General features: G+C 40.5%; 1 protein-coding gene and 1 long non-coding RNA gene across 4 annotated transcripts; one reads left to right on the forward strand and one right to left on the reverse strand.

Annotated features, from left to right (window-relative positions):
• Positions 1-552: 552 nt before the first annotated feature.
• On the forward strand, positions 553-9,889 carry LOC145657852 (uncharacterized). The gene is made up of 2 exons (XR_014123738.1): positions 553-757; positions 4,683-9,889. It is a non-coding gene; the product is annotated as an uncharacterized LOC145657852 (long non-coding RNA).
• On the reverse strand, positions 9,406-13,128 carry LOC113568151 (sialic acid-binding Ig-like lectin 15). 3 transcript variants are annotated; one of them, XM_035529903.2, is made up of 6 exons: positions 11,811-13,128; positions 11,274-11,381; positions 10,746-11,129; positions 10,289-10,651; positions 9,882-9,939; positions 9,406-9,598 (listed from the first exon to the last, which is right to left on the reverse strand). In XM_035529903.2, exons 2-6 carry the CDS (start codon positions 11,317-11,319, stop codon positions 9,550-9,552), a joined length of 900 nt encoding a protein of 299 aa, XP_035385796.1. In that variant the 5' UTR covers positions 11,320-11,381; positions 11,811-13,128; the 3' UTR covers positions 9,406-9,549. The 3 variants fall into 3 exon arrangements, with proteins under 3 accessions (XP_035385796.1, XP_035385797.1, XP_035385795.1); XM_035529902.2 differs by having other exon boundaries at positions 9,407-9,598; positions 11,274-11,365; positions 11,811-13,127; XM_035529904.2 differs by lacking the exon at positions 11,274-11,381 and having other exon boundaries at positions 11,811-13,127.
• Positions 13,129-13,374: the final 246 nt, after the last annotated feature.

The raw sequence follows: 13,374 nt of genomic DNA on the forward strand, positions 1-13,374 counted from the left end.
CAGAGACACGTGATAACACCGGCCTGCCTAAGCAAGTATAATAGCAGGGGCTCATGGGAGATGTCTGAGGCTAATGGGAGATGCTCGAACAATTAGTGGCATAGTGGAATGCCCTATCGGATGGGCCAGCTGCGATTCAGCTGAGTTTTCGTGCTAAACGGTAAAGAATGAGTGACTCTCGATATATGCCCCAAATCACACAGACAACTCATAGTGCAGAAGATGACACTTCAGCTTTGTTTTGTGTAAAAATCAACAGCAAAGCCCATGATGGAATAGCACCTATTCTGAATGGCATGTATTGAGAGTGACAAGAAGAATAGGCACTAAGACATCCAGTAGTTGGGAGGCACCCACAATGGTGCTAACATGCTGGCGATGCAATGGAAATGGTTACAAAGCACCATTTATATATTATACTAATTTAACAACACTGGAAAATGCTTCCACCACGTCTCCCGTGTAACTGATAGCCTTGTCCTCCAATGAGTGAACGCGGAAAGTGGAAGCCTTCAAATCACAGCAAAGCAAAGGAGGAGCATTCTCGGAATAGCCCTCTAAATTACGTCATGCGCGAACAGCTGGTCCGTTGCAAGACCTGAAAATGTGGACAGGCATAGTGATATAAAATCACGGCCGTGCTCTTAGGAGGTAAACAATCAGTTTATCACGATGTGGCGGCTTGTAGGTCTGTGGTCGGAGATGGGCCGCGTGCAGCTCCTGTTGCTTGTTTACAGCTATCTCTGCTCTATCGGAGGTAAGTCGTTAAGTGAAGCTTGAAGTGAGATTCTTATTTGGATGCAGTGGAGCTGTCCTTTGTGGCGGTGCCACAAAGGACACTTCGGGGAATCGCTTAGCAATAGCCGATATCATGAAACACTTCGGGGAATCGCTTAGCAATAGCCGATATCATGAAACACTTCGGGGAATCGCTTAGCAATAGCCGATATCATGTAACAGTAGTGCTATGCCTAATCGCATGCCACGTAGCATACGGAATGCTTGTCTCCTCCGTTTTCCTTTATTGAGCTTTAGATGTTGTCCAAAGAACAACGTGAAAAATGCATGCAATATGCCGAATTCTTATCGGCTATTCTCTTGTTAGATGTGCTACACCAAGTAAGCTAGGAAATAACGACTAGTAGCGCTACCTTTATGTCCGCCCAGTTGTACTTTTATTAAAATGTACTAAGATGTACAAATATACTGGGAAAGGGGTAGACAAGTAAGCATGAAATGGATAACATGAAAAACATTAACAGTAGCAACAAGATTAACATATATATGCACGTCTTCTTTTGATTGTCTGGCGCAACCTTTAGCTTTTGAGGCTTGTGTGATTTTGAAAGCCTGTCCTTGTAAGTTTCCATTGCTTCTGATGACTATTTTATATACGAAAATGCACCCAGATTGGTTTTATTACGTGGTAGACTAGTGCCTGTAAGAAAATTCCAAACATTTTTAGTTTCTCTCTGATAGACTATGTAAGGTTTAACTCAGGGGAAGCGCTGTGCTAATCATCTGCGCCTCATTTGCTTTATCCCGAGACGCAGAGCTTTTGTAGACCATATGGACATAGAGATTAAGTGAGATTATTGTATGTCAGACTTATGCTACACACCAGGTCTCTAAAATTCAAGCAACATTAAGACTGTTTCTCCTCCATTCAGCGCAAGAAAGTTGACGTTATAACTGTAATAGATCTGAACCGCTTGTATTATTTTGTTTACACATTCAATTGGCAATTTTTTAATTTATTTTTGTATTTTACCCTACTTGTTACTGTGGTGTTGTGATTATGATACTAGCTGATGCTCTGCGACTATTATTCAATGATACGAAATGAATTATCTCAGAACAAATATTAGACTAAACCAAATAATTTAATTATTGGACTGATAAACAGTGGAACATCTAATATTTGACAATGTAGGGGTAATGGAAGCAGTGGTAGCTGACTGATCACATTGATTGCAGTATCAATGGGCAGCAGGAGAGGTGGGATATTCAGAGGCGTACATAGAGGAGCTAGACCGATAAGCCATGTGGCCTTATAAGAGTGCGCGTAACAGACTACCGCGCAAAGGAGACTGTTAGTGAGATAGGCTTCCACAATGGGGCAGACATAGACAAAGATTTGTGGGCGATATGACATTGTGCGTAAGGGACGACTGCGCTCCTGCTGCTGAGCATGGCCGTGTTTTGTCTGGGGTTGGTTTGTGCCTTTCTTCTTCCTTAATTGACACGTGTATCACGTTTGAGTTCATTTTTTGAAAGGATCACGTTAAGCAAGACTGGGAAGAAATGGGGGAAAGGTGGAGAGGGAGGGAGATTGTTTAGAGTCAAAACTGGAAAGGTCTGGCCAGTTTGTTTTTGAACTAGTGTTCAAACAAGGCTCCAGATTGCGAATGATTGATCATCCAAATCAAAGAGGGTTTACACCCCTAAAAATGCACTGTCTGGATATAATAAAAGGGTACTTGTTTGATGTAACTTTTTTGGTGACTCTGAATTCAGGAAGCACCACATCTTCTAAAAATCCCTAAATGCTGTTCTCAGTGCTATATTGGCTTAGCCTGCAAACTGCAAATAACCAATAACAAAGGGTCCAGAGAACTTTAAAAGAGCATGTTTATTTTCCAGTCTTGGTTCTATAGTTGTCTTTGCTTGCTTTTTCTGTGCAAACCTAAAACAGCTATTGCACAGTTGAGAGCATTTTCTTTCTTCTCAAATCGATAATGTTCATGAAAAGCTATTATACAAAGAAATGACCCATGAAGGTGCTTTACATTAAGCAGCGGAACATTACTTAGGGGAGAGGTGTGGGAGCTTGACTACTTAAGCAGGGGGACATGAGGAACATGTTGCTACTATTGCTGGTCTCAGTCCATCGTGATGATCATCATCTAACATCTAATTGGCTTGTTATGTGGCCAAAAAACAAATTGGCTGCTGGCTTGTACTTTGGTTTAATTTTCAGGGTACCTGCTGTGACCTGAAATCTGGCCCTTCATGAGAAAATTGAGTGAATGATAGAATTGAGTGAATGATAGAAAAACACAAATGAAGTTAGTGATGGTATATAGTGAAATTGAAACAGTGGCAGCAGAGCTTAAGACAAGCGATACGAATTACAGAAAGTTATTTCTTTCACAAGCCATTTCAGTTTCCCAAAACCACTGCTGTTGGATATATCACCTCTACTGGTCCAGTTAAACGTGTCAGAAAATCATTTAAAAGTGTCAGAAGACGACTGGCGCCAAGCTGGCCCCGTAGGGAATTTTGGGCATTGATGTTTAGCGCAATCTCGATTAGTATGTCACCTGAGTCTCAGTGCTCTGAATGATGCCACGCAGGCTTATAATGCAATATGTGTCGCACCAAGTTGCTAATCTTGTATTCAGCAGGTACTAATGGAAGCCTGGCTCAGTGTGGGCCAAGGTGGCAGTGACCCTGACAGTAGCAGAAGCATTCAGCATAGTGCACTGGCTTTCAGACCTCTGAGTCTGGATTGGAAACAACACCAACCAGGGCAATTAAAAGTTGATAAAAGCATAGCCTGTCAAAAAATAAAGAAATCAATCAAATATAATTTTACATTTATTTAAAATTATATATATATATATATAAAATGTAAACTTTAAATGAGAGAATATACTAAGACTATAGTCAAGATTCCAAAGAATGCTCGTGAAAACACTAATCAGTAAGTCTCTGATCTGAGGGGAGACAGCTCTGATGGAACCTCAACATTCAATAAAATGTTGCCTATTAGGATTTTTATTAAAATTACACTGTAGAACATTTCACTGGCAAGGCTTTAAAAGGCTTTTTAATGTAAAAATAACAGAATTTCATATTCTCTCTCTTACACACACAAACACGCACCCACACATGCACATGCACAAGCATATATTAACATTTGTACTTGGTGATAGGTACTGCAGCAGTTTTAACTACTGAATAGGGCTTCAGTTCTAAATTCTCTTCCTACTGAGTACTTCCATTATACCCCAGGCTACCTCAGTAAATCTACCTTGGTAAAATAAAGCTTACAAAAGCTCTCTGTCATGACAGGCTTATTGCAGCAACTCAAAAAATGCTTTTTGTTTGTTTGTTTGTTAGTTAGCAAGTTAGCACTTGAATATACTGTATAACCCAATTTTCTGAGTTGTCCAAGCTATTCTCTCTGGGCCTGCAAATTCATTATTCTTCCCTTCACCAGGAAAAACAGTGTAAAATGTCTTAAGGTCACATCCCTTTGATATGCCAGTTACTGATGACACAAAACACACACGCACACATGTGCGCGCACACACACACACACACACACACACGCACACACATACAATCTCTAAGGAAATATATAACCTTAGCAAGAAAATATGAGCAAATTGATGTGATAAAAAGCTGCAGTGTGTGATATTATAAAGCAGTAATACTCAGTCCCAGTCCTGGGGACTCCACTGCTCTGTGCATTTATTCTTGTTGTAAAACCCCTGATTCAGCTAATCGGCTAATTAACATGCCCTGTGTGAGATGAATCAAAGGTGTAAGAACAGGGGAACACATAACAAAGGTGCAGCACCGAGGACTGACACTGACACTTCATTCCTACACTGTAATGTAGGTTCACTGATGGGAAGAGCAATGTCTTCGGCGTTCTCTTCAATTTTCCCTAGGCTGCGGCAGTGAGCGGGCCACCCTCCGGGTCTGTGGAACACTCGTAATCCCAGAGCAGGCTGCCCAGCAGTCTGTCGGCAAAGTCATTACGTGAGTTCCCCCGTCCCAACGGAATGTCCGTCCCTTCACGCGTGTAATGCCGCGCTTGTACTAAAATATGTGGAAAGGGAAGGGGTGGATATGGAGAATGTGTCCTTTGGTGGGGGCGATGGGAAGGAGCAGGTTTGAGGGGCCTGCAATGGAAAATTGCTAGCCCTGCCATTAATCAGAATGTGAGTCATTACTCAAGACGCGCTGTGGGCCAGAGCCTGAAGGCCTGGAGACTTCCATGCACAGGCTGAAAGCTTGCTGCTTCCCGAAGAGCACGGGACAGGAATTTAAGACATGGCTGCTGAGAAACAAAAACACACGTACACTACAGAACTGATACATTTGCGAATCATTCCCTTTGCCAACTCGCATCATCCACGTAGTGGTTCAGCAGCGGATATCAGACAGGCAGACTGATGTATTTGCCCCTCTGCCAATGCATCTGCCTGTTCCCTGGCAGAGAGAAATTATCTTCTCAAAGGAACACAGTGATAGCAAGACCTGCCATATTAATCAATGCCCTTGTCATCTCAGGGTTCAACCTTATTAATCTAGCAATAGCTCACACAGCCTAGAGGTGCCATCTAGTGCTGGAAATCAAGAAAATAAAAACAATGCTGGGTCAAGGCTTGTTGGCAGGATCCACAAAAAGGTGGTGAGGTTGCGGAGAAGTGGGGAGCTGGGGTGTGAACCTGTAAGGGAACTGAGAAGCGTTTGAATGATAGTGTTCGTTCACTCCGTTTAGGAAAAAACAGGATTGGAGGAACAGTAACAGGATTCTGTTGCCCCATGCAACTGCCGAAGTGGCAGGGGCCAGGCAAGTAATTGATAAATCTGTAAACATGTCTGGCGTCGCCGTATTTGTAAAAGAGTCAGCAACACTGCAGCACTGTAACAGCAGTACAAAATAGGGCTGCGCTATATCAGCAACTTGCGTGCCATTTTCTCCTTTGCTTGCTGTAGCTGGCCATTGCAGGGATTCCTCAAGGAACGTGTAGGCAAGGTGTTCAACATTAGTTCCACCTGAGCTATTCAGAGCGTTTGCCTGCCTGTGCAACTCCAGCATGCCTCACTGCTAAGCGCATCAGAGCCACCCCCTCACTCCTAGCTCCCGTCAGCTGAGTTCCTTCTTTAGCTCACACTCTCACATACGTCTGTTAGTGAACACGAGTGAGCTCAAGCCATGGAACGCTCCAAATTGCAGTCCGGGAGGGGCGCGCACAGTTTCGTATTTGTTGTGGAGAGGAGACACTTGTGGACCAGGCTCTGGTCCGGAGGGCTGCTTTGCTGACCTCTGCTCCTCTTGAAGGGTGGCCCTGGCACCAGAGCCCAGTTTGCACTGGGACAACATTTGGGCCAGGAGCTATGTGGTTGTCTGCCAGCATGTGGAGTGAGTATTTGCGACAGGGAGGATGAGGTGGTTTGTACCCTTCAGGTCACTACACGTGCAGCTAAAAACAGGCTGTGTGCATGCGCACACTGATAAAGGAGCAGGGTAAGCCCCTGCTCTCGCAATCAAACTTCCAAGGACTGCGTTTGATCCAGGGGGAAAGGGAGGCTGAGCATTAAAGAAGGGAAGCATGTGACCGGGTAGAGCAAGGTCAAGAGAGAGGGAGAGGCAGAGAGAGAAGTGGAGAGAGAAAGGGGGAGAGAGGGAGAGGTTGACAACTGCTTTGCCCCGCAGCCATGTGGAACGGCTGGTGGCTTACGGAGGCTCCGGGCGCAACAGCGACTTGACAGGAGTGAGTGAAGCCAGAAGCGGGTGGCCGAGAGGAGTGAGGTGTGGGGAAAACTTTCTGCTGTCTTTGCTAGCACATCCACCAAGATATCCACCCTCACCCCTGATTATCCTTAATTAACATCAGCCGGCTCTGCGTACGGTACACAGGGGGTGCGGCTGCCATGTCCATGCTTGCAAAAATATTCACCATGGGTCCTGCAACAGGATCTTCAAGAGTTATAACACCACAGAGCCCATCTATGCTGAACGCTATTTTTAGGCTTTATACTCACACTGCCAGTGTGTGGTGGAATATTTTGTTAAGGCAGTGATAATAACCATTTTTTTCTGGATCTTATCATTGGCACAACCTATGGACTGATCCTTGTTTTGGGCTAAGTCTTGCAATATGAATGTCACAACACATCAAACTGTTTTTCTTTTAAAATCACCTTTTAAAAAAAACCAATTCATAATAGGAAGGTAAGGGAGCCTTTCCTCCCACTCCTTGGCAACCTTATACTCATACTTGAGACCTCAGGAACCTTTTACTTTTCAATCTTTACTTACAGTTGTTTACTCACACACACACACACACAAACAGAAACTACACTTCAGGACCTTCGAGGCCTGACTGGGTTGCAGATCTGTGTTTTTGCTTTGCTGCAGCAAGTTCCCTTAGCGTGAGGGAACTTCCTACAGATGCCTCTGTGACTCAGAAAAGTGTGTGTGTGTGTGTGTGTGTGTGTGTGTGTGTGTGTGTGTGTGTGTGTGTGTGTGTGTGTGTGCTTTTTTTTGGGGGGGTAAATCAATAGCTAAAGTATTAATGGTTCAGTGGGTAAAAACATAGACTGTCTCTAAAAGCAGCCATTGCTTTGTTACACTATTAGTACTAGAAATAAGAGCCATTCAAGGAACAATGCTTTCATCTTATTATATCTTGCAGACCCATATAAAATGTACACTAAATATAGAAAATATTAATAACATGTTGCAATACAATTTGCTGAATTTTTATGCAGAAATGTTATGCGGAAGGTTGTACTTTCACTGTTTCCCTCTTGGGTGACAAGGTTCCCATGTTCTTTCCATTTTCTGTCTGGATCCCATGGCGATGTCACCACATGGTTTTGTTTTGGTTTCTTTATCCACCCTTGTCTCTTGTCTCTCCCCAGTACTGGTCATCACTGCCATGACTGCAATGTAATTATCCTGCATACATGCATTTAAAAAAATGCAGAACTACATGGGTCACTTGACAACAAGCAGACACTGATGTGGGCATGAATCGGAAGAATTATGCTGTTTCAAAAGGCTCACTCCTTCTTCCTGTTCTGTCACTCCTTTCATCTCTAGTTTACTCTTTCTCTCTTTTGCTGCTTCTATCTGTTCTGCATCTGTTTTCATGCTTTCTTTTGGTTCTTCTTGTTTCACTCCAGTTCCCTTCTCATTTTCTGATTATCCTCTCACTTCTCTTATGAGAAAAGCTGTTTTGTGTGTAATTATGTACATTTCATTTTAATAATATTCTCACACAGACATGTGAAAAAATTCCTTTGAAATATAAATCTACATGTGAATAATGTGATTTTGTTTTGGCATCCTCAGTTCATGCAACCTGGATAACACAAGCTTGCAAAATGAACAGTTTACTGGTTATATTTCTCATTTTACAAGTTTATGTTTTCCCAATAGCAGTGGTCTCTTTTGCTACCTGCTTGCACAGATGACAGACCTCTGTCCAAATGTCCTGTTTCTCAGCAATTTTATCTATTTATCTCACATTGTTTCCTTCCTGCTCCGAGTGAGCAAGCCAAGGGTGACAGTGGCAAGGAAAAACTCCCTAGAGCATGCGGAAGAAACCTTGAGAGGGACCCAGACTCAAAGGGGGCACTCATCCTCCCCTGGCCAAAAATGGATACTACTAAAAGTCAGCACTCCTTTACACAGTTATTGCAGTTCTCCCCACTGCAATAAGACTCAACAAAGAGACTCCTCACTGCTGATCTCCTGCAGTCTGATCTGTTCTGAGCTACACCATAATCTTTACATGTCCAGTTCATACTATCCAATATTCACCATACTCTTACATGTCCAGTTCATACTATCATTTATACTATTATGATACACTCATCTTCACTGTTATTTTATTTGACATGCTACTAAGTTCATTTTATTTCTACTCTTTAGCCTGACCAATATTGTCATTGTGACTCCTATTGTTAATAATATTTTTACTGACAATTCCATTTCCTATTTACTCCATTTGTGCAATAATCACTTTGCAGCTCTTGTTGATATAATGTGCATAGTCATTTATGTATATAGACATTTCTTACTTGTGCTATCATGTTTTATCAGCTAAAATGTTAACCACTTAATATGTTTCTTAGTACAATATAGTGCCTTGACTGTTGCAGTACTTTAGCATGAAGTCACTGTGAAGAGCCTGTTGACATCTGAGATGCAGAAGTGGCTGAGGTGAGAGAAGTAATGGGACCACGTTGGGGGCATGAGACTGGAGACTGGAGATTGTTCTTTACTCCTTTAAATCTGACACTGACTGGTATCAGTGAGTGGTATCAAAACATGCATGTACTGAAAGCACTTATCATTGTTTAAGATAGACCTTATGTATTTTGTACTTCTAGGTATCAGCATTGATCCCTGTATTCTACAGTATTCTAGTTCATTGGTATGTTGGACTCTAACCTACTGTATTGTGCTAGGATATATTCTATGAGTAAATGACAACGCACTTTTGTAAGTCACTCTGGAAAAGTGCGTCTGCTAAATGCCGTAAATGTAAATGAAAGCAAATAATTTAAAAGCATATCAAAATTACATGTAAATCTAATTTGAAAAAGAAAATCTGTATAACAACATTTTAAGCATAACCTCATTATTTTTATTTGTAATCTTCAAATACTTTAAAAAAATTGTTCCATCCACCCTGTATTACAAAGAAAGATACATTTACTATCATCTTAAAGTGAATTGATACAATAGCTCAGAGAAATGAGATCTCTTTCAGATGATGAGTGATGTATATCTGTTCAGATGCAGTTCCTAATAATGTTCGTATTCTCATAAATGACTTCATTTCTGTGAAGAAAAATTAAAGTACATGAGCTTGAAACTAAAATTTTCATCATATAAATGAAATATTTTGGTTAAACGTATTTAGTTTTGTTTACAATGAGTATTACAAATCAAGCAACTTCACAATGTGTAATGTTACAATATACAATATTTAGACTAATAAGTAATGTTACAATGTAAAGAGGTTGAGCAGAGGAGACTAAATTGGCTATCCCTTTCTCATGCATGTAAATGTTATCCTGGTGTAAATGATTTAATAAAACAAAGACCTGTAAAAGGCACTTACTTTTGAAACAGGTCTCTTGCCCTACTGTGTTGTGTAGTCTCCATAATCCCCAAAAGCCCTGACACAAGTTAAGGTGTTTTATTCATCCACTTAGTAGACTTCACACATTTGTTGGACAATCATATAACAATTTATGAAATATGAATCTCATGCATATAATTCTCCTTTGAACATAAATTATTATATGATACACAATATGAATTATAATTAAAATTGTGCAATCTCAAGAATTTGCTTGCAAAAAACAGTAATGTTAAGTAAGTGTATACACAGAGAGTAAAACATCTAACACCAGCTGTTTACAGCACATTAGAGTGCATGGACAAAAAAAAGAAAGTGAAGTCAGCAGTACTGTAGTTCCATGATTACATGTTACTTTTTAAACAGAGAATGGGCCTGTTCCTTACCTTTTATATACAATACTGCCAAAATGACTGAAACGATGCAGAAAACCCCTGAAAGAGTCACAAAGGTAAAGAAAAGTGGCCAGGAGACCTGACCCTTTGGCTCCGTGGCTGCCTGGAAGTAAATTGTCTGATGTTGCAGCCCATTCTCTCCATGTATCTGGCAGGTGTAGTTGGTGTTGGGCTTATATGCAATAGAGGATGATGCACTACAACAGGTGCTCTGCACCGATACGGAGGGTGCACTTATGTTCTCAGGCATGATCCACATCACGGTTGGAGGAGGTGACCCCTTAACATCACATGTCACAAGCTGTTCCCCTGATGCACGCGTTTGTATATAAATGGACAGTAGCTCTGGAGCCACTGTTGTGCGGGGAAGAAGCAATCCATGATTAATCATATTTATAACCATAGTTGGCATAATGTTTGCAATGTACAAAATATGAATAATATTCACCGTGTATGTTTAGTCTGGTTCCTGTTAGAGTTTCAAAGCTGCCTGATTTACTCAACTGAATACGACAGAAATACGTTTTTTCATCCATGAATGTGACGTCTTTGATCCTCAGAGAAATGTTGTTACTTCTTGGGTTGCCAAGTAATGAGTAACGTCCGTGTGATTTGGAGCAGTTCTGTCCAGTTTCAGACATGTCTGTCTTGCTTAGACAGCTAAATATGACTGGTCCAGTGTAATGGAATTTGGTTCGCCAAATAACTGTTAAACTTTCCTGTTCTTTTTGAGCTGGAGGTGTAAAGTTGCAGGGCAGGAGTACATCTTTACCCAATTTCCCTGTAACCATGTCAGGTACAGTCATATACCAATTACTGGCAGGTAAGCAACCTGACAAAAAATATTCACAATAACATACACATCAGAATCTGTTTGTATTGCAAACTGTACTGCAAGCAGATAAGGTAAAATCACCATATCAGAACATATAAAAGAATGGGAAAATAATATGTCTGTGCAAAACACTCACTATACCTGCAGAGCATATAAAAAAGAAAAAAAGGACATAAACAAGCTCCATCTTCAGCTGTGTGGCTTTATATGAGTTCACACCTGAGGTTAGCAGACTGTAGACAACGAACACTTAAGGTCACACAATCAGGGTTCATTAATACTTCAGTCAAAACTTAGCAACATCGTCATTTCTGTTTAAAGCAGCTGTTGAGCACAGCAACATTGGTTTAACTTTTTACTGACATATATGACATAATTTTTGTTATGTCTTTAGTATCAAACATTGCGAATATTAGCCTTTTTTATCCTAACACGATGTTATTAAAAATATATTTTTCCCAATATTTGGGCCAGATTTCAAGAAACAAGCCAAGATAATGAGTTGAATGGAGTTATGTAAATATCCCAAATATGTCACAGAAACATCTGGGCGTACATATCTGAACGAATTTCCGATAGTTTTACCTTTGTTGACGCACAAACCTTAGGTCCTTATTACATACATTTACTCTATACTAAAATAATTTAAGAAAAATGATGGAGAAAATGTACACTTACCTTTGAAGTTAACAGAAAAACATACAGACACCTCCGCACATTTAAACTGGGAAGTCTGATTTTTACAATGTTGAATATATTCCTTCCACACGAGAGGTTGCACATAAGCTTAATACTCTTGCAGCTTTACTAAGAGAGGTTTACTTTGTATCTTTTTCCCCGCGATTTTTTTATTTGTCCACTCTACGACATGACAGTTTACATTGCATTTATGACGCCCCGATCTAGACTCCAGACCGTAACAGAGAAAGGAGAAACGGGGTAAAGGAAGCAATGAAGAAAATTTTGATCTTCATTTCGTAGAGGTCGTGCTTCGGGTCTCATGGACGACAAGCATCGAGGCTATTTTCTGTCCTGGCTCCAAGATGGTAGAACGAACTCCCACTTGCTGTCCGGACAGCAGAGGCCCTTGTAGGCTTCAAACGCAGACCGATCTATTTGCAGAATATTTAAAGGACAACTGACACTGCTCGCATATTGACTGACTAAATTAATACTTATTGTAGGCTGTTGTTTATGTTGTTTAACAAACTAGCACTTATTGTTTATTGCACTTATCATTGTTTAAGATAGACCTTATGCATTTTGTACTTCTAAGTATCAGCATTCATCCCTGTATTCTACATTATTCTAGTTCATTGGTATGTTGGACTTTAACCTACTGTATTGTACTAGGATATATTCTATGAGTAAATGACAAAGCACTTTTCTAAGTTGCTCTGGATAAGAGCGTCTACTAAATGCCGTAAATGTAAATGTGTACGTCAGTAGATGACATTGCCAAGATAACAATCAACAACAAACATAAAGCCATGGAACGAAGGTAAAAGAGAAATAGAAAAATATAATATATAAATAAACAAAAAGAACCTGCTGTAAACCCCTGAGCCAAAACAGAAAACAAAATCACAGAAAGCAGAAAAACGGCATCACCTCTCTACTTCTCAAACTACGCCAAATATATAATAACAGAATAGTTAAACAAGTACTACACAATTATTTTCAACAAGAGCCAAATCGGGGCATAAGACACAGTCATAAACGGTGTGACAAAGCCAGGATCAGAATACCAAAGATCCAATCCAAATATGATTTTTAAACGAAATACACACCACCAAGATGTATACAATCATATGAGAACAAACAAACTATCTTACTCGTAACAAACCCACACTCTCGCACACTCACAACCATGAACACATGAATTCACAATGTCATAAAGTATCAGCGAGCGTAATCGAAGCAGTTCCGTCCCTCTGTCCTCTTACTTGGCTGGGATAATGTTGTGAAGTGGGACAGTTCATCGCAGCAAAGGGCACCACAATCAGAGATGACCGTCAGTACCTGGCGCGGAGCACGACTAGAGACAGATGATCCGGGAACGAGGAGACGCATAACTTCAAATACAGAAGACATACAAACAGAAATGACCCGCCTGGGGTCATAACACATATCATATATATATATATATATATATATATATATATATATATATATATATATATATATATATATATATATATATATATATATATATAATTTATTTATTTATTTTTGGCTATGT

This window comes from Electrophorus electricus, chromosome 5, assembly GCF_041902795.1.
Source record: "Electrophorus electricus isolate QZ-2024a chromosome 5, ASM4190279v1, whole genome shotgun sequence".
NCBI classification, from domain to species: Eukaryota; Metazoa; Chordata; class Actinopteri; order Gymnotiformes; family Gymnotidae; genus Electrophorus; species Electrophorus electricus.

What these genes read in the sequence shown, in the direction of transcription:
- LOC113568151 (XM_035529903.2), bottom strand. Translation starts at nt 11,319, where the DNA reads ATGGAGCTTGTTTATGTCCTTTTTTTCTTTTTTATATGCTCTGCAG. An exon ending in CTTTTTTATATGCTCTGCAG is followed by an intron (nt 11,130 to 11,273) that starts GTATAGTGAGTG and finishes ATTTTTTGTCAG; the next exon opens with GTTGCTTACCTGCCAGTAAT. An exon ending in AACCAGACTAAACATACACG is followed by an intron (nt 10,652 to 10,745) that starts GTGAATATTATT and finishes CCCGCACAACAG; the next exon opens with TGGCTCCAGAGCTACTGTCC.